Consider the following 27,052-nt stretch of genomic DNA (forward strand, 5'->3'; position numbering starts at 1 on the left):
TTACAACCTTTTAAGTATAATTAGTTGTTAGTTGAACTGTGACTTCGATCTATATTTGACCCGCTTGTCCATGTACGATTTACAACTTTTAAATAAAAACTGATGTCATTTTGTTATAAGTAGTATTAAAAGCCTTTTACTTAAATATAAAGCTAGATTATTCTGATTAACTTACAGTCTTCGCAGCTACGTTTGATAAAATAATTTTAATCCCGTGAAACAACTGCAACTAAGCCGCAGTTGCTTGTTTTATGCATAATCGAAAATGAAATGAGTATGTCTGTTATATTTTCGCAACTAAATCGCTAAGCCAACTTTAATGAAACTTAACACCGAGATAGTCGAAGACCCAAGATCAAACGACTACGATTATACAGATCTTATGGGACTGTAAAACTATGTATGCAAAGTGAACCACTAGTCAACAAAATAAATAAAATCTAGATGGTTTCGACATTAGGAGAAAATTAAAACGTCAAGTCTTACTGTGAAATAAAAGGCATTCCACCCATAAAATTAAGTCATGTACTAAAGTCTATTTGTCAAAGGGACTAAGCTTTACCAAAGAAAGAAATACAGGGTCTTATCGCTCATTGTTAGGACCTTTGAGGGACTTCGTGATACAAGCGTGAGTAATCAATTCAAATAGTTTATTGATTGAGGTCACATATTGCCCCAGTGTTGAGCCATTGTTGGGCACGGGTCTCCTTCCGTAATGAGGGTAAGGCCTTTAGAGCACTGTGTTGGTTTAGGGCATGGGCTAAGAGCTAACTTTATGCTTACTTATGCCCGGTTTCTGAGCACATTTAACGGTAGTTTATCTATTCAATAGCGTTTTTTTATACGAGTTTTTACGCTATTGAACACATAAACTACCGTTTTATGTACCTCAGAAACCGGAGGTTACTAAGTGTATTGTAAACGGTTGTTAAATTTCAGTAATTAAGCTAACCGATACTTATTCCAAAGTGGTGAAACTATATGACCATATGTATCGAAGTGAATGAGGCTAGAAAAGTTTGTAAGGATCGTGCTTTGTTCTCTGCCTACGCTTATGGGAAAAAGGCGTGATTTGATGTGTGTATGTATTTAACTCCCTATTCGTAGCCAAATCGACCGTAAATGTGTTAGCCGCAAAGCCAAAGACAATAAGATTACGTTAGCATTTTTCTAATAATAATACAACTATGAGATACGGACTTCTGAAGTAGCAAATTTCATTGATAAATATTTGATAAAAATGCGAAAATCATTGTTGTACACTTTTCTGCCGATACATGATAGTAAATTCTATTTTAAGATCGATATAAAGTCATTGACCTTTGGATAAAAAATACGGCCGTGATTTTTTGAAACCAAAACATCTTTCTTGCAATCATCCTATTAACATCATAAATGCGAAATTTTCTAAGGATGTGTGAGTGTTTGTTACTATTTCACGACAAAACTACTAGACGGATTTAATTGAACTTCGGTACAGGTAGCTTTTAACTTGCATTAACATAGAATACTTTCTACTCCGGAAACCCTTTTCATGCGGAAAAGCAAAGTCGTGGACTGTAGCTAGTATACTCTTAACTTCGAAAGTTAATGTTGGCCTTAACTCTCAAGTTTCGAATCATCAACCGCGTGGGAGGCATGCATACACCATATGGCTTTTGTCTTATTTCCTAGACTGCTTGAGCGCCCAAGAGATGAGCACAAAAAACCTAATACCTACTAACATATATTAAATAGTCACGTCTTGTTACCAATGTAGTAAGCAGAGATCAAGTAAATTCTGTATCCTTGCTTCACTCAGTTGCGTGTATTAAGTACCCAAAGAATCGGACATTTTTTCCCTCAGTTTTTTTTTATTATCTGGATTCCTTCATGATTTATCTTATCGTAAGGATAGAGTATAATAGAATTCAAAGTCTTAAACAATTGGACTTCGACGATTCTATAAATAAACATAATTTTAAGGTCACATTAGTTGGCATGACTCTCTTTCTTTGAAAAAAGACACCCACAATAAAAACGGGCATTAGGTCGTAAGAAATGAGCTATTACAAAATACATAGAAACTACTGCAAATAAAGATATTTACTTCCTGGAATCGAACCCCCACTGGCAGTTCAATATGGTTTTGTCAGCCAAATTTTTTTGAAATTATTGTTCTGCATATTTATGAAGTAGATGAATTGATGAATATTGATTGAACATTATTTTTAAACACTAGATTTCTATTTAAAAATATCTGTTTATAATTATTTGTTTGTATAAACAAAAAAGTAATATGAATTGACAATCCCTATTTTAACTTCAAAAACGATTGATTCCTAAACATATTATAAGAATAATAAAATATATGGCTCAGTATATAAGTGTAATAACAACACGGCATGTGTTTTACTGTAATCACGACACAGTAATTGTAAACAACACACTCATGATTTATCAAACCACAGTCCAAAGGTAGAACGGAATAGATGAGAAATAAAACATAACTTATATGTTGATCACAATGTATTCTTTAGAGTATAACCCTGTACTTTTTGTATTTAGAATTAGTTTACAAATACAACTGTTGTTATATTACGGGAATTACACATATTATACAAATATGTACGTATATTTGTCATATTATGCAGTTTAATCATGTACCTACACTAAACTTGTCCTTAACATGATGGAATATTCACAACTTGATGAGATGCAGGATCTTTTCATGAATGACAATATTATTGAGGTAAAAACTTGTTTCACATTAAGATTATTTTCAATAAATACCTAAATGTATGTTACAGTTAAAGTACAAACATGAATGAGTCACTCACTGTCGAGTACAACAGCTGATAATTCATGACTCACCTCTCTATAGTTGTCCATCATAGATAATAGATAATCATCCGGTACAATCATGACAAATAATTCCAAAGAATGCAACGTGACTAATCAGCCGTGGTAAAAATAAATTACCAAAAAATAAATAATATGTGAGACATAACTTAAGTTCAACGCACACTGCTAACATTGGTTTCCTGTATCACTTTGTTATCTAAATCTAATGATGACAGCTCATTGATTCTGTCGAGATCTTTCTCGCATTATCGCGCGATTTACGATAAGTAGGAGTGTGATAAGTAACAGTGTGCTTTGATCCCAATCTAACAAATGTACAAATCTTTCTAAAACAAAAGCAACAATCAACCACTGTTCATTTCAAAACTAACGCCATTAAAATAGAAACTTAATACTATATTAACTATAAACACACATTCCAAATTCAGTCGCATTCAAACATACTATTATACACTGGTAAAACGTAAACATTCACCAAATTAAAGCTTTCGAGTATGAGGAGGGATGGCGCTCAGAACTTGAGCTTGGGGTTGAGCTCGTGCGCGCGCCCGCCCCAGTCCAGCCGGTAGCTGCGAGTCCGCCACGAGATCTCGGGGCTGAGCAGCGCCGCCGCCAGCACGAACGGCGCGCAGCACTCGCTCCATACCCAGCCTAGCAAGAACTGCACTTTCGTGAACGGCGGCGAGCCGTTCTGCACCGAGCGGAGCATCAACCAGTCCGAGAGGAACCACGCGAGCACATGCACCAGGAAGAACGGCAACGGCTCCGCGCCGAACAATTGTCCCGCGGCCCACGCGGCGCCGGCGCCCAGGGGCATACACTCACTGAGAGGTTCCAGCATCGCCGTCGTCGGGATCATGGCTATCCTCAGCCGCGCCCACCGGCGCAGGCGGGCCTGCAGCGCGCCCACAGACCTCGTGCCCGAGTTCTGCAGCGCGGGCAGCGACGACACGCGCATCTTCCACTGCCGGCTGGTGATGTCCTTCGCCATGAAGTAGTCCTCGGCGAGGTAGTCGGCGAAGGCCCGCAGCCCGCCCGACTCCTCGAGCGCGCAGCGGCGGACCAGCGACGACATGCCGACGTGACAGTTGATGCCCAGGAAGTCGGCGCACATGTACATGCGCGCCTGCGCCGTGCCGAAGTACACCTTCTCATACACGGCGGCGAAGCCTTCCGCGTCGCAGGTGAACGGCATCTGATGTACGATGGCGACGTCCTCTTTCATATGCTGCACCATGTCCAGGAGGGAGTCGTCCCGCATCCTTATCCCCGCGTCGCTGATCAGCACCAGCGGGTATTTTCCCGCCTTATATGCCGGCTGCATGTTGTTGATCTTGGGGTTGACGCCGACTCTCTCACCCCCCGTGAAGAGCTTAGCATCTATGTGCGGATGTTTATGAATGAGACTGTTCACTAACATCACTGCCGGATCGTGTTCATTTTCCACACAGAAAAGCACTTCGTACGTCGGATAGTCCAATGTAAAGAACGTTTCCAAGTTCGAGAAGAGATTTGGGTCGACCCCGGTGAGCGGTTTCAGTATCGAGACGCCGGGATACGGCTGCTCCGGCGGTGACCGGTCCACAGTCCGATGGAGCTTCCACTTAGAATAGGAGTAAGCCATTATGTGAAGTAACCACAGACACACCCACGCGATCATAAAAAATATGGCAAACCCATACACAGTATACACCATAGGCATCATAATTGTATCCGTATGTAGTTTTCGCGTTCGGGCCGCATAATATCGACTGGCTTTTTGTTGAGAGCCGTGCGCTACGACGCGATCATAACACTGAACTGAATGTGCGGTATAAAACTCGTGTTATAAAGTATGTGCACTCCGCAAAACGATTCAACATTTTATATTATCGTGTTATCTATATCGTTTTATCATTACTAACAGGTGCCAGCAGTCAATTCTTTTATCTATCCACTGAGTCCCGCAGAGCAACGAATCGAAAATCCTTCACACTACTGACACTACTAACTTCAAGCGTCACTGCTGCCAACATTTCTTTGCCAACACACTAATTGGTGACAACAAAACGCTAAACTTCATGCTTGTAAAAATTAACAAATCTAATACTTCCACTTATAAATCAACAGAAAAGTAGAATGTTGCGTAATAAACTATACTTTACTAAAAAAAAACATCTGTTAAGAACGAAAAAGCATGAAAATATATTTTTTAAATTACATGTTGCAGATGGAAAAACAAAACGTAGCGCTTTATCGATTTCTTCAATTTCGGCTTGTTTACCTCATGACTGATTAAAATTCTACTGCAAAATAATAACTAATTAATTGAAAGTTAATTTATCGACAAATCAAAGCTGCATATCAATTCTATAACGTATAGAATACACCGGATTACGTTGTACATCGGATTTATTAATGGGTTACGGTGGCTTAGTGACTACATAAATGCGTCTGGAAGCATTGTATTCTATATTATAGAAACATTTCACTAATTCCTAATATTTCCATACAGTATTAGTTAAAAAACAAGATATTTAAATTTTATTGTACATGGCCACATCAGACTCAGAATTTAAAACAGGAAATGCTCATTTACCAACATAAGAATTACATCCTTTTTCTTACGTCAAAAGAATAATAGCGTCGTTTTAAATTATTTCGCGGCATTTTGCGACAATTCAAGTTGAATTATCTAATGAAGTCCTAAATATCGCTGTATTTTAAAAAATGGATGTTTCAAAGTTGTTAAAAGAAGTAAATAGTCTGAATGAATACATTTCAGTAACTCACGATGCCTCAGACAAGTGTAAATCTTCAAGAATACAGCTTAACATGTCGACTGTTCTTGCACTCAAGAAAATTCGGTCTTTGGAAATCGAAGTATGTGTTTGATAATATTTTTTATTAGATAAAGTAGGAAATAATTCTGCGATATATATTTTTACAAATTACCTACAATATCTAATGTTAAAATATCGTACTTTTCAGCATGTCGATAAGTGTGAAGAAAACGGTATAGCAACTGTAATATTTGAGCGAATGTTGAATCTACCGTCTTCTAAAACATGGGGGGTGCTTAGTAAGGAGATGGTGAGCCTGTTACAGTACTGGCTGGACGCCGTGCGTAAACACTTGGTGAAACACAGCCCATGTTGGTGGACATTCCTGAAGTTGTTGCTTAGATTTGTAAAGGTAAAAATCTTGACTAAATATCTAAAAAAAAATGAATTGACTATCTAGAGATAATTATTCCTCTCAATACAAGTAAAAGCAAATTGGATTATTAATTCTGGAATGACCTAAGTTCATTTCTAAATAATACTACCATTAAATAGTGGTAGTAGTAAGTCTGTACAAATATACATTAATATATCAATCACAATTCTTCAGGAAATCCGTCAGAAAGACAGTTCAGTACCGAACATCCTTGTTGAAGACACAGCAGAATGTCTTCTAGACCTGGCCACCACTGAGGGTCCGGATGCCATGCAGCGGTATGAGATCCTGCACTGCTTCAACATGTACTGCTCCGAGTCCAGCAGGGAGATCAGATTTGCTCTCAGAAGCAAGTTGGGACAGTATTTGTAAGTATATAATTATATTATTCACTCTATTCTAAGTCCTAGTTATATTCTAACATCAACTAGGTGGAAGGATTTTAGAGTAAAAGGTTACACAAAATCTTTGATTTGAATGGCTTCTATAATTAGAAGCGTTAAAACAATATACTTACATTAAATTTTAAATTTCCTTTGAGTAGGTAGAGTCAAAGAACATTGCTGGCTACCATCCTTACAAACTTTATTGCTTTACACTTTATTTACAAAATATTAATTACATAAAAATATTAAATAAACTACAGTTTTATGACACAAAACACCTGTGACTAAGCAGAGTGAGTGATAAGCTTATCTGAATCATGAGAATGGATATGTGTAATCTTTATCTGTTGGATAATAACACTTTGTAAGCCAAATATTACCGGAAGGATGGTATTTTTTGTACTATTAGTCATTCTTGCTTATCTAAATCAATCAGGTTTAGAAACTACACGTAGCGCGGCTTGTGGCGGGGTCAAATTCAAACCTGCGACAAATATTTGTGTGATGAGCTTTATTGTATATTTATATACCTATGTATTTAGGAGTCTATGAGTACTATGTTTCTCAGTTATTTGGTTACTATAGTACAAACTCTGCTAGGTTTGGAAACAGATGACTGTGTGTGAGTTGTCCAATGTTTTTATCTCACGGATAGGTTATCTGTCACTTATCTCGAAGCTGTTATACTGTTATTTAGTATTTTAGGTGAAAACAGGACATAAGGACACTATTATTAAAATTTTACTTCATTGTGAATATTATGTTTGCAACTTGGTGTACAATGATGAGACCTAAGTACAGCCGGTGTCAAAAATATGTATAAGTAGGTACTGTCAAATTTTCAAAATCATTTTAATTAGATAATAAAAATATTTAATTTTATGCTGTTTATTTTCTAGAAAGTTAATTTACAATCATTGTTTTTTGTAATTAGCATTGTAGCAAATTGATATTTGCACACATAAAAGTTTGATTGTATATGTGACAGTGTCATACATATTTTTGATGCTGACTTTACCTATCTTAGTAATGACCTAGGCGTTTCTGAAGTGGTAGGTATCTATTTTTGGCGCTTGATAGATACCCATATGATTAGATTAGCAAAGATTTCAGATCTGCCATTCCAAAAACATACTTTAAGATCTGTAGATAGAGTTCCTAGATTGATAAAAAATGGTCAAGTCACGATAATCGACTTTTTCATTTTTGTACTGAGATTTCACAACAATAACACGTTCTTCGGATCTAGGTATCGTACTTTGAGGCTGTATAATTTTAGAGTATCCAATATCGTGAGAAACAAAATTACAGCTAAATTAGTAAGTAGATAGGTAAGTTAGCCTTCTTACTGGCTCTTACCCCCGGTTTCTGAGTACATTTAGCGGTAGTTTATCTATTCAATAGCATTTTTTTAATATGATTTTTAACGCTATTGAGAAGAGAAACTACCGTCCGACGATATGGTCATGTTTGAATTTTGCGTTTAAATCGTTTTGTTTTTGATAAGAATAAGAATTATATTATGAGGATATGATGAAAGGGGCTCGTGGCTTAGTTAACAACAGCCGCGCGGATCGATCTCTGAGGTTAAGCCATGCTTGCCGAGGTTGATTTGTGGATGGGTGACCATCTTATACATATCGAGTCCCTCCGTGTTTCGGAAGGCACGTTAAATTGTGGGTCCCGGCTGTCAATTTCGAAGAAATTTGACAGTCGTTAACAGCAGTCAGAAGCTTGAAAGTCTGACAACCAGTCTTACCGAAGGGTATCGTGTTATCCCAGGTAACTGGGTTGGGGAGGTCAGATAGGCAGTCGCTCCATGTAAAACACTGGTATTCAGCTGCATCCGGTGAGACTGGAAGCCGACTCCAACATAGCTTGGAAGAAAGGCTAAGCTGATATACAGTGGATATCTACAATTATAAGAATTATAATTGTAGATATCCACAATTATAAGAATATCTACAATTATAAGAATTATAATTGTAGATATCCACATACCCTACCTACATAAACTACCTACATAACAGCCGTAAATCATGTTCAATTTGCCTATTATCCTGCTTTCTGCCCAGTACCTAAGTAATTGAATTAGTCCATACATCGTAGGTGTTAACTGTTAACCGAGTAACATAACTCAACAAAGGAAATAACATATTTATTTACCTTGTCTCACTAATCCACTTGATTCAATTTACTTCGTTTACTACTGAGTCAAATTGTGACTTACGGACAAAACCCGATCATATTCCATACCTATTGGGGGCTTTTTGTTAAAAAACCGCATGTGACTGTATTGTTTGTTTTTTCAATGTCACCTGACATTTACCCACGTTTTTAAACAATAAAGGATATACCTATACAAAAGTTACAGGGGTTATTACGAAGAGGTATTCATTATGATTATATTTTACCAGCTCTACTAGACCGCAGCTTCGTTAGCGTTTTCCCAATCTTCTGTTGTCAACCATGCCCTCTTTACAAGGAAAAAACAGTTCCCGAAAAAATATTTTTTGGCACCCGTAATCGAGCGTTACCGCCCTCTTTGGGACTACGCTACTATGCTATAATACCTAATATGGCCTTTCTCGAGATACGTGTAGGTACATTTTCTTCCTAAAGCTTTTTTGTCGCGAGAATTAAAGTGGGCACTAAGCTAAAAATACATAGGCACTACAGATTTACCTTCAGTTACCTACTTAGTTTGTCATCAAGATCGGTTGATCACCAAGTCAGCAAGGTCGATGACCTAGACCTAGCCTCAAATATGAGTAAAAAAACACGTCATATCTTCTAATGCGTATTTTTTACCGTATAGAGTTCTACCAAAATATTATGATGCATCGAGAATAGCTCTAGCCAGTGACTAAGCGAAGTGAAAGATTAGATAACATTTTATTCATAGGAATGTGAGTAATACAATTTGTTAGATATTGATTGAATATAAGGAAAACACTTACGAGTATAATCCTTGATATCAATAAAAAGAGCGCATCTGATTAATTTTATAACCTACATAATGTCACGTGAAAGTGTAGCTCTCTATAGGTGATATACAGCCATGAACAGTGTTAGTCCCATGTACCTACTTCATAGGGAGCGAGTAGATTCTTTTCAACAACTTTATTTAGGTCAATTCTTATGTAACAGTTGAAATAATAAACGCTGAAAACTAGCTTAACAGTGTTTTAAATAATACTATTTTTCCCAACAGCACTAAGCTTTCCACGTACATGAGTGGTTGCGGCCACCTGCCGTGCCAGTACAGCATCATGGAGACGCTGCTGCGCTGGCTGCTGCCGCGCCAGGACCGCATGCTGCGCATCACGTCCGCCACCAAGTGGTTCCCGCACTCGCTGTACGCGGACAGCGTCGTCGATATCTTCCTGCATCGACCTTGGATGAACTTCTTTCAGGTTTGTTACATTAAAGTTAGAATTACTGTCAACTATGTTCTTCTTTGTTATAAGGTTACTGAATCTTTATCTTTAGATAGGATAGCCTTTACTAGGTTGATGACAGTGTCACTGTCTAGATTGTGAAGACTCGATAGTGACTGTTTTAGGTTCGTAGTGTGATTCAAGATCTGTCATTTCGTCTAGTTAGTACAGCTTTCTATAGTTAGAGGGCGTTGTACGTAGCAGTATCTTTATTGGACAGAGTATGGCCCAGCGCAGACAGACCGGAATAATCCTCGCGCAGTCTTGAGCATTTTCTTTATGGCTCGCGGATGCTCGAGCATGCTCGCGACTGCTCGAGCCTGCGCGAGGAAAGCTTTCTAGGTTACCATTCTTCATTAAACAGGCCAGTTTTCGTGAAAATTCGTCAACGATCGTCGTCAATTCTTGATTATAATTGCTCTTTTGACTGAAGAAGAATAAAAATGACGTTCTCTCTCTTTAAACTCAGTAACAACATTGAAATTTTTCGTACGATGCTCGCGCGTCCTCGAGTATGCGCGGGGATACCCGCGCATCCTCGAGGACGCGCGAGCATTTTTTGTCAGGTTCAAGCAATTATGCACTTTATTGTAATTAAATAATTGAAAGTTGATTTTCAAGTGCGTTAAAAAATCCTCTCCGCTGCGCTCCTCTTGGTCTGCGCTGACCCTAATGGTCAGGTATGGATTGGTACAATACTATCTGTCTAGGATTTCCCTTGTGTTTTTCACCTTTCAAACACAAGAACGGCACTAATTCAAGTAGGAATAAGAAAATATAACTTTTATCCCGAATTTCAACCCGATATCTCCTACCTTTCAAAATGACTCAGGAGCTCTGAATAAATGCATCTAAAGTAGGATTTTATAATAAAACAAGTATTTTATAACTACTTTTTAATTTTGTCGAACGTTGTTTGTTACAGGATGCAAGAGATTTCTTGAACGCACATAATGAAAGGAGCGATCTCATCACGTCTGTGGTATGCAGAAAGCTGTCTGTCGGAGACATTGTTATTATTGCTGTAAGTACACGTTTTTATTTTAAATCACACTCACATATGAACGGCAATTTTGCGCTACTAATGGAGATTTTTAGACCACAGTCCATACTACTACTTACTTCAGGCATTCTTAACCAAAACATTTTGTGGATTCCACGCGTTGAACCACCTACGTATATCCACTCGACGTCGGCGTGACCCTTGCTGGGGAGAACTTTAAAAAAATTGAATTATCTGTATGCAAATTATTTTCAAGTAATTTCAGTACCTAGTTCCTTGATGTAGTGTGACGAACACTTGTGTGAAACATTCATTCTCCCAGCCTCGCAGAACTGTGAATAGAAGCATCTTATTATCTTATTATTTATTTGGTTCCAGAATACAGAGAAAACCGACTGTTACCTAGATATAAACAGCACTACTAAGTGTATGTCAGTGTTACTGGACCCGCGCGTGTTGGACGCGTTCGGCTCCACCAACCACAAGTCGTTCGAGACCTTCGTCGTTGCCGCTGATAATACTAACACTGTCAAGTTATATAGGTAAGTGAGACATAGCAGGTTAAGTATCTATAGGTGAGGTCTACTAATGGATGGGTGACCATTTTGCTGATTGTCTGGATGCTTCTCATATTTATGAGTAAGATAGAATAGTTGCTGTCATATTTAGGGTCCCGTAGTTATTTAGGAGTAATAAAAATAATATGTCAGGATTTTTACCACTCACGCTTGACTAGGACCCTTTCTGGATATGTGTCTTCTTCAGCCGGGTGCCTATTCTACCTAGTGGACTATAGTATTCTGTCTTTTAATAACTCTATAGGTAGTTACACTACTGAGTTTAGATGTAAACAGCACTACCAAGTGTATGTCAGTGTTACTGGACCCTCGTGTGTTGGACGCGTTCGGCTCCACCAACCACAAGTCGTTCGAGACCTTCGTCGTTACCGCTGATAATACTAACACTGTCAAGTTGTATAGGTAAGTGGGACTTAGATGAGGTTGACTAATGGATGGATGACCGTTTCGCTGGTTGTCTGCATCTGTTGTTTATGGGTATCTTCTGTTTTGTACTAGTTTAAACTATCTTATAGAGTTACTGGCATATTTAGGGTCCCACAGCCATGGAGCAACATACATAGGATTATCAATCGTAATTAGATATAATTGAGTATTACAGGGATTTTCTTTGTCAAGTGTCTTAACGCTAAGAATCCAAAGAGAAGTATCCACCGACCATGGCCACCATGTGTAGAATATCTGCGCAAAATGTTGCTTAACCCATTAATCGTTTTCGGACCAGTGAGCAACAGGTTATAAACGCAATAATTTTATACGCATTTTCCTTATATAATACGCAAAAAATCCGTAGCATAAATCGATGATTCGTTCCTAGATAATATTCTAAATTTAATACTAGTATCGTAGTATCACAGGTAATCGCCCCTGCCCACTTGAGTCACGCACCATATCGGCAAAACAAATATTGATAACGAAATACTCTATATTTTATCACTTTTGTTCTGTCTGTAGTATGACTCATGAATTATGTGTTAAGGCCACCGGCCACACACCGCCACCGGCATGTTTCCTTTAGTTTATCTAGTTTCCCAACCTTTTATGGACTAACATCCCCACTTAAAGCTCTAACACCCCCTAGGAAGTTGATGGACTCACCTGATGCGATTCCTTCAGTGGTCAGTAGTGAATGCGATTGCTGCGCGGAGAGGTCTCAGGATCAAGCCATATGTGGACCCCAAAAGTTATTCCTTAGTTTTTCTGCCTAGAAATTCTCAGTGATTGCTCGGTCGTAGATCTCCGTGCCTTTGAGAGCACGTATACCCGTCGATTCCGTGCCTGACCTCTCAATGGTCGTGTCGGTTTCCTGCCCACCGAGCTATGAGAGATGATGATGTTCCTGTATTATACACACACTTGGACAACCATAAACAAAGTTTTGCACCGTCAACTGGTTCCAATGACATCGATCGTATCGCCGAGTATCGGCTAAGAGCTAAGAGGACATTACTTACTTACACACACATAGTAGACACTGGTGGCCGCCACTACAATCGTCACATAGGAAAGCCGGTAACAGCGTTTTATAGCTCTAGCCAGTGGCTGTTGTACGGCGTCCCTAATAGTAATATTATATTATGGTGTACTTACTTGGTGTACATACTACAGTGTTGCTATGTGCGTCACCATGCGAATTTTAATATCAGGTGATCCTCACACCATAGGTGATATTTTCCTATTCGTGGAATAATAACCTGTTTGGAAATATACCCGGAAAGTAGGTAAATATGGTGACTAATTATTGGCATTTAATCTGACTGGAAGTATTAGATAATGGGACATTTTTGCCCTTATTAAATAATACGATAGTGTTACGTACGGTGTATTTCTGTTAAAATTTACCTTGTGGTTTGGGATTTGGTTGTATTGTGCGTCAATTTTTTTATGTTTTTGTACATTAGTCATTAGTGTGGATTACCTTTACCACTGCGTCAATGAATAAGTCGAATTTCGATTATCTAGGTATATTCTTCGATTATGACTTTAAATTTTATAAGCATGTTACTCAACTTTAAATGAATGAAGCAAAGGAAGTTTGTACCGTACCAAGTTTATGTTCTCTGGTCTTTGACTACTCTTCTAAGAAGAAAGCGTGATTTTCCGTCTGTATGTGTATGAAGGTCGCCATTTTTTTAAGTATATCTTAATTCCCATAGAAACAGTACATTCAAGGTTAACTGTTGTTCCAATTGACACTAAAAAGTGTGAAATACTTACAGCAGCAGTATTGCCGCACCTAAATCATCTTTGAATGCGATATCTGAACACGGAATCGACAAACAACACGATCTCACTTGTATGACGCACGGCAGTGGTTAAGTACTTATAAATAAGTGTTTGTATTGATATCTATCACCTGTAAGATGCACCTTGATAGATAGACTTACCGCTTCTCGTGATATTAATAAGATAGTTTTCTTACAATGATGACTTGCGTAGGGACGCAAGTCATCATTATAAGAAAACTAAACTTATAAGAAAATCTTGGTGAAACTGACAATAGCACGCTATAGGGATAGCGTGTTATTGTCAGTTTCACCAAGATTTTTTAAAGTCTCGGACATTTTTAAACTAACGCTAAAAGTAGGTGAAATGAAGGTAGGTATGACTGCCTCTGTGGCGCGGTCGGTAGTGTATGCGACTGCCGGGCCAAAAAGTATTTTCTGTTAAAAAAATAACTCTCAGAGATTTCCCGGACTTAGACCTCCAGAGATCACGTAAAGCCGTCTTTCCTACGCCCGACCTCTCATTAATCGTGTCGGGAACTCGGGACAGGCAATGAGATGTTTCAGTCTGTAATAATTACAATTTAAACATTATCTAAGAAATTAATTATTTAGCCTGAGTATTTTAGATAAACCTCTTACGAGTGCAAGTTTAATAATTTTACGTTAACCCAGTCAGCTACCCAATTATAGATAACCATGGAATTCCATAGAAACCATAAATAAGTTATCACCCTGACGATCTAGTTGTCTTTATTTTTGCACTATAAAAGGTGGTCACCCCAATGATAGTCGATCATGCACAAATTCACAGAATCACACTCTTCTTAAACAGCTGATGATGGTACGATATTCTATCTTATCTTCTGATTCCACTAAAATAATTGATGATACCGCAAAAAACACTCGTTTATTCGTTTTGAAGGTTAGATATTAGAGCATTATCTGTCTGATTTAGGTCATATCGCAACACGTGGAAATTAGTTTTGAAAACAAGCAATTACTCATCATATAAGAAACAGAATAATTTAGATGTATTTCATTACCCTATTACGTGTTTTTGTGTAATGCTCCGTATACTCACTCACAGTTTTACTCAATCAAACCGTGAGTTTACTAAGAAATATTCCTTGGTCGAATAAATTACGACGAGCATCTTCAGGTTGTGGGTTTTGCGGTTCACACGTGGACTTTAATAACTGTTCCAGTTATCTATCTACTCTATCGCGCGATATATTATGGGAGGAAGGATAAGAAATATTGTAGAAACTTATATTTAACTAAAAGCGTCATTGTAGCCTCCTCAAGTCCTTATATTTCGCCTCCAACAAGGATCAAATATTTGTGTTATATAAACAATCAACAAATGTTTACATGTATTTTAGATGACTTATGCCCGGTTTCTGAGACACATTTGACGGTAGCTTATCTATTCAGACTGTCATGTTCATATGAGCTGAAACGCTTTGAGTAGATAAACTACCACTTAATGTACCTTAGAAACCAGGTTCTAATGTCTTAGGTAACATCAGTTATGATAAGTATAACACTTTCGTTCGTAACTACTTACTTTTCTATTTCGTAGCTCCACTGTAGCACATCGTAGCAGACGCGTAGCGGATGAAAATGTAGCACTTTCTATTTGTCTAGCTACGTCCCATAACGTACTGTGTAGCACTTTGTAGCTACGCTTATGGTAAAATTTTCTTTACAGAGAATCCCAAGTCCTTAGTCTCTCAATAGAGACAGTTACTCCCCCTGCTGTATTACCTTCCTGCATCAAGCTGGGTGAAGATATGAGTTGTGAAGTCAATGTTGTGTTGTCTTCTCACTGTGATCTGAAGAGACTGGATAACTCCTTGACCAAGGTCTTCGGGGAAAAGTATCAGGTATGTGATAATACATATGTACCGAGTATATTTTATTAGATTTACCCTCTTATTCATAAACACACTATAAACCTATTTTAGTAGTTTTTAACTTTTTCATTTCGCTAAGGAGTAAAAGAAACAAAACTCCTTATAAGCCTTATGAATAAGAGGGTAAGACTATGTCCACATGAAGATTCGGTTAAAAATTATTACCTACTTATACTGTGTGTTGATCCAATTGCCACATCAAAATCCGTGCACTAATTTATTGTATCTGGGTGTGTGTGTGTGCGTGTTAAATTTTATTAAAATCGAATTATTGGTGTTTGCGTAAACGAGTGACTCCAACCATACACACATTAATCCTTACAAACTTTCGTGTTTATAATATTAGCTACTTTTACCCAAAACTGCTGAATAGATCTGGATTAAATTTGGCATACACATAGTTTACGACCTAGTAACATAACACATAACGATACTTATATAACCCTGAGAAATTATTCGACGCGGCCACGGTCGCGAACAGAATGTAGGTAGTAGGTATATATCTTTTATTAGCCATCTTCATATCAAGGACCTTATATTACATACTTACACGTTTGGAATGTAATTTAGCGGCACCACTTATGGAAATATACGAGAACATTAAGCCTAGCTATGATTTATATCATGTCATTGTTATAAAGATATTAATTACTAGTAGATGCCTACTACTATACGTTTTACTCGTTTATTACTAACAGCAGATTCATAAGGCTTGAGTTTCACTTCTCACTGATAAGTGGCGGATAGCTTCTCTTATAATATGACAGTACCAATGAGTAAAAAAAACTGACCGTTTTTTATGTTATACCTTTCTTCTTATACGTATATAAAATTTCTATGTCACAATGTTAGTTACCGTACTCCTCCGAAACGGCTTGACCGATTCTCATTAAATTTTGTGATAATATTGAGTAGCTCTGAGAATCGGTTTACATCTATTTTTTATACCCCTATGTGACACTATGTTTTTTCTTCTTTCTATGGCAAAACAACGTTTGCCGAGTCAGCTAGTAAATATATAAATTTGATATTGTCTTTATCACTTGTTCTCTAAAATTATCACTTTAAGCGCCAGTCTATTCGTAGGTACTTCTATTTAGTGATCTAATCAATACTACCTAACTACATACTTGATAATATCTTTACCTATCTTAATTACTTAATAGGAAAGACTGATAAATACAATTTCATTTTAAATTATTAATAATAAGAACCTACGTTCAGAAGTGTTTGCTAATTATTAAGTACAATCTTCAGTTTCATATCATAATTACAAGTAATACCGAAGTTTGTACTAACACCCTCTTATACCAACAATTGAAAATATTCATTATTATGTTATTATTACGAAACTCTAATTATAGTACGAATAAGCCCCGGTTTCACGACTTATTGAATAAGTAAGCGGGTTCAGTGATTCTTAACCCTTTACAGTCCGGGACCTTTAGTAAAACTAACTCATTATACCGATAAGGTATATACTATGAAACCCGCTTTAGTCCTCGGTTTAATAAGTACATAGAAAATGTATCAAAATCTCGCCTTTCTCCTATATGGGAAGGCAAAAAAACTTTTAAATAAGTATCGGTTAACTTATCATGTACATGTAGGTACATATTTGACAGTTGTTTTCATACATTTGCTGTCACTTTATCTATGGAATAGGTTGTCAAAGACTTATTCATATCCCTCGGTCCTGTATAACAAGATGTATGGATGTCAATTAAGCAAAAGATCTTTGAAGAAATCGTAACAAATGGCTTTCTTTGGTGTCTACCTATCCCTGTAGGAAACTGGCGTGATTTTTTTAATGGATTTAAAGATTTAAACGCTTGGAACTTGTACAAATCCATACTAATATAACTCTGTCTGTCTGTCTGCTACTCAATCACGCCTAAACTACTGAACCGATTTGCATGAAATTTGGTATGGAGGTATTTTGATACCCTAGAAAGGACATGGGCTATAATTATATCATCACGCTACGACCAAAAGGAGCAGAGTACCAGTAATGAATGTTACAAAAACAAAAAAAAAACGAAAAAAACGGGGAAAAATTTCACCCATTCTCTTTTATTGGACGCAAGCGAGTTGTGCGGGTCAGCTAGTAATATTATAACGCAACGGGTCTTAATCGTGATTGTTAATTAAAAGTTACGATACTTTATTTGACTTTATCCGACGTTTCGACCGAGTTGCATTACGATACTTATAATAGACTCTCATAAGTGAAATTGACCCTTATACATAGATAGGGGAAACATCATTACTTATGTTATTGACAATACGACAATGTAACCCCATTTTAAAACATGTTTAAACGATCTTTTTAGCTATTGTTGGACCTTGACAAAGAGGTGATATTGTCGCCTAAAGAACCGGAACATACCACTAATAATGCTCAATCGGTAAGTGAATTAATATCTGGATACTTTATTTAGTTTAATTGACCAAAGTAAAAATTGCTCTAAAAATAATGTTGATATTTCATGAATTATAATTTTGTCAAGAATAAGCTAAATCTTACATACTTAGCTGTACTTTGTATTGATTAAGAAAATTTTGAAAGATAGAATTGTGCACAAATAAAAAATATATAAATAGCCATTTTATTGTAATACTTTACAAAATATTTGCTTCTTTAAAGTTATACTCAATACATTGTTTTATTCATTTTCAAATTTTAAGAAAAAATCGTTGTTACGTATGACCGTATGACGTAATAATAACGACAGCTAACCGTCCCCATCGGTCAGCAACCCTACAATGTATTCTCAAAATGGACGCGATAAATTATCTCAACGTCCCGAGTATTCCCCTATTCCCGAGTCCCGTCTGCCATATCAATGTGTGCTACGCTTGCTACGTATCTCTACGAGATGCTACGACGGTGTGTGTGTAATTTTTTATACGATTCCTGTACAAAGCACAGGTATTGATGATTTATGCCTGTTACGTCAAATGTGAGAATGAAATATGGCCGATGACAAAATAATTTATGATCTTAATAATTATAAAAAAATATTGTGCTAATAATTTTGCAGAAAATATTTGAATTTTATAAAATAAGGAATAGACAATATTGTCTACGCTCATGAATATTTAGTCTGTTGCAATATGCAACTTATTTGTTTTGCTAGCAATATTTTTTTATATTTCTACTTTATAGGGTAGTAATATATTTCTTTGATATTAGTTCTAAATTTATAATTTATAGGAAGATATCGAGAGGTTTTCTCATCCAGTGGAAGTGAGACGACGGAAACATTCAGGTAATTTGTTTAAACAATTATTGTTTGTGGTATATTTTTGTTGTTAACTAACTGCGCAGAAAACCATAAATCACGGTGATGGATGCTGGGACACACTTAATGGATTATTGATTTTATCTCAACGCTATCATGGAAGGTACGTTTCTATCTTATTTGACTTTAAAATTGGTTTTAAAATACTTATTGATATTAAATTGTTTCAAAGTTTATTAACAGTGGTTTGATGATGTTTTGAGGTAATATCAGAATAATTTGTTATGGTGTGAACGGTGGGTAAGTACCTACTTTAAAAGCTGGCGTCTATTTTTCTTGTTTCTCACCAAACATTATTGTTATGAATATTTCATTTTATTTTGTTTCTAATATTTTGCTGAAAAAAATGTAGTGAAAATAGTGATGTGTTTTAAATTATCGTACCTTTTAAAAGTTAGTATGTTGGGATTATTTTGTTTGATTATAAATTATCTTTTCGTTAATCTTTCATAGTTAAGATTAGTATTATGATTCCTAAGCCTTGCGATACGGTTAACTAATGCACAAGCTTAAAGAACCATAGATAATTTACAATCTCTGCTTATACCTATTAAAAGTAGAAGTACATGTTTCTTAACAAAGTGATTTACCTACATATATTAGTGGCTATCTGTCGATTAGTTTATCCCTAAATAGCAATATAGTATGAAGATGGATAAATAAAATTTATTCATAACTTTTAAACTCTCGCATTGCATGTTTAATGTATAATAGAATACGGGAATTAACGCGAACACGCATTTTACCTTAAAATGCCTAACGTTTCGGCGCAGATTGCACTCGCCGTGGTAGCAGGCATAAAATTTATTGTCTGGAAGTAAATGGAAACTTATGGAGAGGATAATAGATAATATAGCTGATTTATAAAAATATTAGGTGCGTAGTATACTCGTAACCGGCGGTCCTGTATGACAAGATGTATAAAAGAAAATGAAGCAAGAGAAGTTTGTGAGGATCGTAGAAAGTTCCTGACCGGGAAGACGTGTCTTTATGTATGCATTAGCGAATGTACACGTATTATTTATGTGTATTTCAGGGTATATGGTAAGGCACCGGCAGCCTGCGTCGTGCCAGTCGCCGTCAACGGCCTCGACCAGTTCTTTGGCACAGGTATGTTTGTAATTAAATACTTAACTGTGTAGTTTACTAGAGAGTAATAAGTAAGCTCGCGTTTTAGAAATAAATAAACTCACTTTACTTACTGCTAGGATTCTCAACTTGTTAGAAAAATATATCGTATATTTGGTTTCAATTAAGAGGAATAAAGAGTGCGGTTTATGAAAAAGAGATTCGACTATTCATATTATAAAAATATTTTGACTGGCATTTATAAAGTTAATGTTAAAAATAGTGTTCTCGATTAGTGTTATAGATCATAGCGTACGCTTGCGCAAATTACTACAAAATATTCGGTACGGTTGCCAATTCTACTAACGGCTTCCGTTATCCCGGTCGTAGCGTGATGTCAGTTACTTACTACTTACATAAAACCTTCGTAGTTCTAGTTTTCTAAATTCGTCAGTTAGCAGCAGTTAAAATGTTAACGTTTAATTCATAAGTATTGGATAATAATAAAATCAACATAATTTTTTATGTTAAATGGCGATAAAATCAGCCTGAAATACCTACATTGTTTCAAATCGATGTAAGCATGTTAATTATTTCTATGAAACGTTATCACCAATTAATATTATGTAATAACCAGTCATACTGTTTAAATCGTTTTACTGAAAACATATGAATCGACGATTAAAATAACAGATAAAACAAGTAGTCTACGATAAATTACTTAGTACTTTAGTCTCCACGGACGTTTGAGTGGTTATACAGCTTGAATTTTCAGTACTTATACATGTCTTAAAACTTAATTTTATTATAATTCTATTTATATTTCCCTGTCTTTTGTAGCTCCACGAGAAGCTAGCAGCTTTACCTCGATATAAATTCGATAAAGAGCCACAAAGCGTTTGCGCTCTCCCCGAACTGTCCATAGTTAGCGAAGGGAGCGAAACTGAAGAGCGTACTGCCTTCACACTCAATTATAAACCTTACGGCGTTTGTTATAACACCAAGAATGCACTAGACACGAACAGGCGATCACAAAGCGACAATGAGATACCAAGAAATAGTATAAGTACTTCTAAAGGCAGACGTCTATCTCCTATAGTTCACGAAGACGCTCCTAGCTGTCTCCTAGTAGCTACTATAGGCTCAGATGACGCGGTCATCAACGAAACAGTAGAACGATTGTCCAAATCCAAAGATTATAATCCAGATAATATCGTAGACTTGCTGGTACAAGAAGCGTTGAACGCCAAACAGGATAGGGACAAAGATAGCGGCATAAATACTGGAGAGAAGAAATCTCTAGATGTGATTGAGAATTGTGATGCAATTGAAAATACGCCAGATGATAAAATTACTAAAATATCTAAGAGACCCAAAGTAGTGTCTTCGACGTCCGATGAATCGAATACAGAAGCGTTCAGCGATACTCCCAATGTATACGTAACTACTCGCAAACGAACGAAAGCTAAAGTAGATACAGCAAAGACGCAGTCTTTCGATGTCGATGTAGTTGAAAAGTTTTTCTCTCAACATTTCACTGAGAACGACGCAGGGGCTATTATCATAAGTCCCACGCTCGCGAAGAAAATAAACGAGACTTCTTCCGACTCCAGCGATCATTTAGAGAACTTATTTCTGGTGGACGATAATTTACGCCATCTTGAATCTAATGATTTAGACAATATTGAAATAATTGAATGTCTTAATAATATGATTGATCGGGTTTGTTATGACTTCGACATATGCAAGTATTTCAACGAGACGGAACCTAGTCATGCTGTTGTCAGTAATCCGTCTGATTCTGATGACAATCTTCCATTGAAACATATCAAAGATAAGGCCACAAGAGCTTGTAGTACTAACAAAGAAACAGCCATGGAGCCAATCAATCCAAAAGAAATGGAAGCTAAAAAACTTTCATCAATTCACGCAAAGAAACACAAAGGAAATAAAGTAGAATGTCCAAATAATCAGAAAACTAATAATCCCGTATCGATGGAAAATTCCGCTCGAGCAGCTGAAGATAATATAGTTGCTCATTCAAAAGAAAATGTTGAGAATAATAAGAATGAACAAGTTACCAAAGACACGGCTCAAATAAAAACGCCTCTTATGAAAAGAAAACGTAAGTTATACTCTCCCAAAGATGAACAACTTGCTCAAGATTCACCTGTAAGTGCGCGCGCAGATATAGAAGAAGATTATACAGACGGTAGAATAAAGAAAACTCCCAAATCTACATCCGCTTATAAGCCTTACAAGGATATAGAAATAGAACGCCAAAGGCACATTCGCATGCCACGTAATAGAACATCTAAACAGCTTGTAACACCGTCTCCTCGATCGAAGAAGATGAATGAATTGTTCGAGCAAGTGAAGGAATCGGCTAACGGCGAACACGTGACCTTAGTGGAGAAAGCATCTGAGGTCTACAACTTCTCATCGGATAGCGAGGATAATTTCCAGCAGAAAAAGATAGACGTTTCTAAGAAAAACAATAACACTAACGATGGAAACTCTGCACCAAAGCGCAGGCAAGTCCAAAAACGATCGAAGGCTGCTCCGAAAGGTGAGACTAAAAATGCTAAAAAGAAAACTAAGACCCGCCGGAAGACGAACAGAAAACTTAAAGTTGAACCTGCATATCAGTTAGTCGATGAAAAGATGAGGAATGCAAGTGTAGAACTTGAAATGTGTGTGCCTGTAGGCCAAACTGAAAGTGTCGTGATGGAACCTGAATATGTGGCCGTCTATTCCCCAGAAATGGAACCTATTGCTGAATCAGACGAATCAAATCTGATAGCAAAAACAAAACGAGCAAAGAAATCTAAAGAGAATTCTGTTACCCGAGTGAATTATTTAAGAGATCCTTTGAATATTGACAGTAATGACGGATCAGAAAGTCCTCTCCCGGGACTAGTCGTCGAGGAAGCATTGAATCTACACGAAGAAGATGGAGAACTATCAGCGGGTCTGGTAAACAAATTTAGAAGGATAATTCAGAATCAAGAAACGTCCATTACAGAGTCTAACACCACTCATAACTTACTTTCGGACAACGAGAGACCTAACTACAGTCTGCCAATCATTCCTGATGAAATATTGCAAACGGAACTGGGAGACAATCATTATAAAGATATAGAATCGCATTTAGAAGAGCCCATTGAGTCACAGCGTCCACAAGCTGCATCACCAACTCCAGTATTATATGTCATTGAGGTCGCAGAAGACAATGATTCTGATGATTCTATGGGTAGTTTGGGTATCAACGGCCACGGTGACTCGTGCGAGGCCCCGCCAAATCTTGATCAAATGAACGAAAGATTTCAACCTCGAGATTTACATACAGAAGATATGGACAGTTCTACGAAAAAATACTTTGAGAAATTAACTAATGAAATCGATGAAATAAACCAAAACGAGTCCATTGATGGTGCTTCGAGTCCTATTTTAAGCGTTCATGATCAAGAGGCGACTAGTGCGGCATTTTTAAAATCTCCCGTAGTATCGGTCAAACGACTGTCTTTAGAAGATATAAGACAATACTTACCTTCTAATCGAAATTCAGATTCAGATCAAACTCCAGACTCCACACAAAGCAGTAAGAGAGCAAGAGCAACGAGAAACAAAGCACCTAAATATAATGACGATAAAACAAATGATAGTGTTTATTCACAACCGCTATTAATACGTCGAAATGCTTCCAAAAGCGCCAATAGGAACGTAACTACCAGAAAATCCGGTAAAAAAGTAAAGAGCCCTAATGCAAGGTCCCACAGACAACAGAAATGTACACCAAGATCTATAATATCTCCAATAAAAATGTATGATTGCTCAGTGGTTGTAGACAAACTATCTGAAAATTTGTCCAGCGACGAAGAAGTTATAGAAAGAAGTGAAAATGACAATACACAAAGAGCTGAGACGTCCAATGGTAGAAGCGTATCTGCAAATGGTGCAAGACCAACGGTTCCTTACAAATTACGAAGTGCTTCAGGATCTAACCAGTCCAGACTTAGTTCACCAATAGTGATTCATGATTCTAGATCTGGACGTGTTGTTATAAAAAGAGAGGTTTCTGGGAGAAATAATAGTGTCCCAGAAACTGTAAGTACACCGACTAGGATTCGAGTGCGTCCTGCAAAAAGATCTCTTGAAAAGAACTTAGAGAGCTATGAAAGGGAGAATTCGGAAGAGAATAATAACTCATGGAGTCATCTTAGTAAAAGAGAACGGACGGCAGTTAATTTGGATGATTGGTTTAGGAGGGGCGAGCAAAGCAGCGGAGAGGGTAAGTTACTATCATTTTTATAAAGCTTTTGTAACCACAGTCAGTGCCCTGCCTCACTGCCGCCATGGCGGCGTCGCTGATTACGTATCCAAGCAGTTAATATTGAAATGTATGACACCTACCTCACGTGGCGACGGTGTGGCAACGTGAACGTGACATTAACAGGCAGGCTCTGTACAGATATTCGTGCTCATCACACAAATATTGGTCCTGGGTGGGATTCGAACCCACTACACGCTACGATTATGAACACGTTAACCCCTGTAATTGTATTTCCGCAAAGCAAAGGAAAAATAATTTAATACCTTAAATAATGAGCTACACTTAACTTATGTATTATTGAACAGTTTCAGCTGAAATAAAAACAAATATTGAAGATGCCACAAATATCGTGCTTGAAAAGTTAGAAACTACTCTCTCTGAGATGAATCGGCACACGAGCAGACAGTGAGTATTATCCAAATTTTAATGATTTCAAATAAATTATTTTATTGCAAGTAGTGTTTCTTATACTTATATTATGTTTCAGGCTTGCGCAATTGTTCGCGTGTACGCAAAAACAGCTTACAGAGCATAACGAGAGAACTCAACAGTTATACAAGAATACCGCGGCGGATATTATTTCAAACTTTATTAAAATACTGGACCGTAGTTTCTACGAACTTAAAAAAAAGTAAGTTATACCACACCCGAATTTACACACGAATAATAGACCACATAAGGTCGCTGAACATCATATACAAACTTTCGAAACCCTATATTCTCAAACATCCATAATTATTCTATTGACTCCTTTGACATTGATTGAAATTCATATCGTTTAGGTATTTATCCAAATGAACAAAATTTAATACAAAATTATAAATAATTTTGACATAACAACGTATAAAAAAGCAGTTGGTTTGGAGCTGACTGTTCCTTCCAAATATTTAAAAAACTAGATAATCCTATAAGCGCGCAATAAATCGAATAAATGGAACAATATTTTAGTTCGTAGTATAAGTTAGTATTTATTTACTCTAGGACTGAAGCGCAAAACGTAGATATATTTGAACAATTTAAAGAAAACTCGGCGATTATTATCGGGGAAGACTGTAAGCGAAAGAACACAATGGTACAGTTGCTCAAAGAAGATGTGCGAAGAGAATGCAGGGCACACGTGTCTAACGCTGGAAAACAATCGTAGATCTTTTGGACAATAATTTTTATATAGTTGTGCCAAACAACTTGAATAGTTTAGCTACATTATAGTGAAAAAAAGAAGAAAATCCGCCAATAATTTTGTTCCAAAATTAGCTTAACAGTCGAAAAAAAAGTGTAAAAAAATATTTTTTGATTTATTTAATACTGTATTATTGGCGGCAATTGACATAAAGCCTAGATCCTCACAAAGCAAAACAAAATAATATATATTTGAGTGAAAGAGTTTTAAACTCACCCCTAAAATGAAGTTTAAGGGTGCGACTATGAAAACTGTTTCTTACTATAATAAACAATATATACTTCTAACGTCCGATTAGTAGATCAATCAATCGAGTGTCCTTTTCACAATCACATTCGGTTTGTATACTACAGGAATTTGTGTTCAAGTTGTTTGGCGGCAACTATTTACTGTAACAAAGTTCTTTTGGTCTCGAATATCGAATAAGACTATTCCAAAAATAATATGACTGATTTTTATTGTATTTATATTGCTCTCTATAGCAAGATTTTGCATTATAAAGACTGTTATTTCAGTGTCTGTAAAATGAATAAATATTGATCAAACTTAGATCATTTAGATGTTATAGTAGATGTATGTAATACTAATAAATATATACACTTATAGTACTGTCAACTTGGGTAACTTTGAATAGTTTGGGTAACATTGAACGTGGGAATTTGAACTAGTTTCGATTATTTCTTCATATGAAACCAACACAATTGATAATGATTCATTATAGTTTTGCAAACTTTTATCAATTGTGTTGGTTTGATATGAAAAAATAATAGAAACTAGTTCAAATTCCCACGTTCAATGTTACCCAAATGATTCAAGTTACCCAAGTTGACTGTACTGATGTTTCGAATTTTCAATACTTAAATAAATGTTGTAAACAGGTACATATTATTCACTGTCCAGCTAAAATATCTACTTAAATATGGTATTTCAATTTTACTAAATCAATCAGCATCTTTTGTGAAACTGTATAGAAATATATTAATTTAACATATTATATAGAAAGAATTAAACAAAACTTAAGCATTTAGGACGTCCATTTTATCTGCAAAAGTTTGAAATTTAAAATATTTTCAGTAACTGAGTAAAACACCGAATTGTGATTTCAGTGTACGTTTTTGAAAAGTAACTACTGAAATTGTAATTGCCGAATTTGGCATCTATATTATAAGAATCTTGTGATGCATTTTATAAGCCTAATTAGGCTCTAAAGTTAGAATATTTGGAATAACTTATACCAAAAGTGATTTATGTTTAAAACATAGAAATAAGGTAAAAATATGATTCAAAATTAATTAAAGTGAATATCATTTGTGATGAATTTAAAATTGAATGTTAGGTTAAGCACAGCATAATGTTTACAGACTGTAATTTATTATGTACGTAGATTAACTTTGAATTTTGTGATCTGTTTTGTGTGTGGAGTGTTTTGTGTTCAACAGCTGATATTATAATAGTCTAGCAACTGAGAAGAGCCATGGCATGAATGATTAATCTATATTATAGGTAAATAATTCTGTGTATTTCTGAAGTAAAGCAGCTGTAACGTAACAGGTTTACTGTCAGCTGCATAAGA

The 27,052-nt window shown here is 36.4% G+C and overlaps 2 protein-coding genes across 2 annotated transcripts; one reads left to right on the top strand and one right to left on the bottom strand.

The window, feature by feature from the left end:
• Nucleotides 1-2,490: 2,490 nt before the first annotated feature.
• Nucleotides 2,491-4,838, bottom strand: GlcT (ceramide glucosyltransferase). The gene has a single exon (XM_076129237.1). The coding sequence runs from the start codon at nt 4,547-4,549 to the stop codon at nt 3,356-3,358; it is 1,194 nt and encodes a 397-aa protein (XP_075985352.1). The 5' UTR covers nt 4,550-4,838; the 3' UTR covers nt 2,491-3,355.
• Nucleotides 4,839-5,553: 715 nt separating this feature from the next.
• Nucleotides 5,554-26,873, top strand: LOC142982793 (uncharacterized). Its single transcript, XM_076129476.1, has 15 exons — nt 5,554-5,706; nt 5,815-6,018; nt 6,217-6,410; nt 9,643-9,844; nt 10,794-10,892; nt 11,250-11,413; nt 11,726-11,851; nt 15,389-15,563; nt 17,927-18,001; nt 18,811-18,865; nt 19,935-20,008; nt 20,807-24,257; nt 24,605-24,704; nt 24,787-24,930; nt 25,281-26,873. The coding sequence occupies exons 1-15, from the start codon at nt 5,554-5,556 to the stop codon at nt 25,441-25,443; spliced, it is 5,379 nt and encodes a 1,792-aa protein (XP_075985591.1). The 3' UTR covers nt 25,444-26,873.
• The last annotated feature ends 179 nt before the right edge of the window (nt 26,874-27,052 follow it).

The sequence above is a fragment of the Anticarsia gemmatalis genome, chromosome 22 (assembly GCF_050436995.1).
Source record: "Anticarsia gemmatalis isolate Benzon Research Colony breed Stoneville strain chromosome 22, ilAntGemm2 primary, whole genome shotgun sequence".
NCBI lineage: Eukaryota > Metazoa > Arthropoda > Insecta > Lepidoptera > Erebidae > Anticarsia > Anticarsia gemmatalis.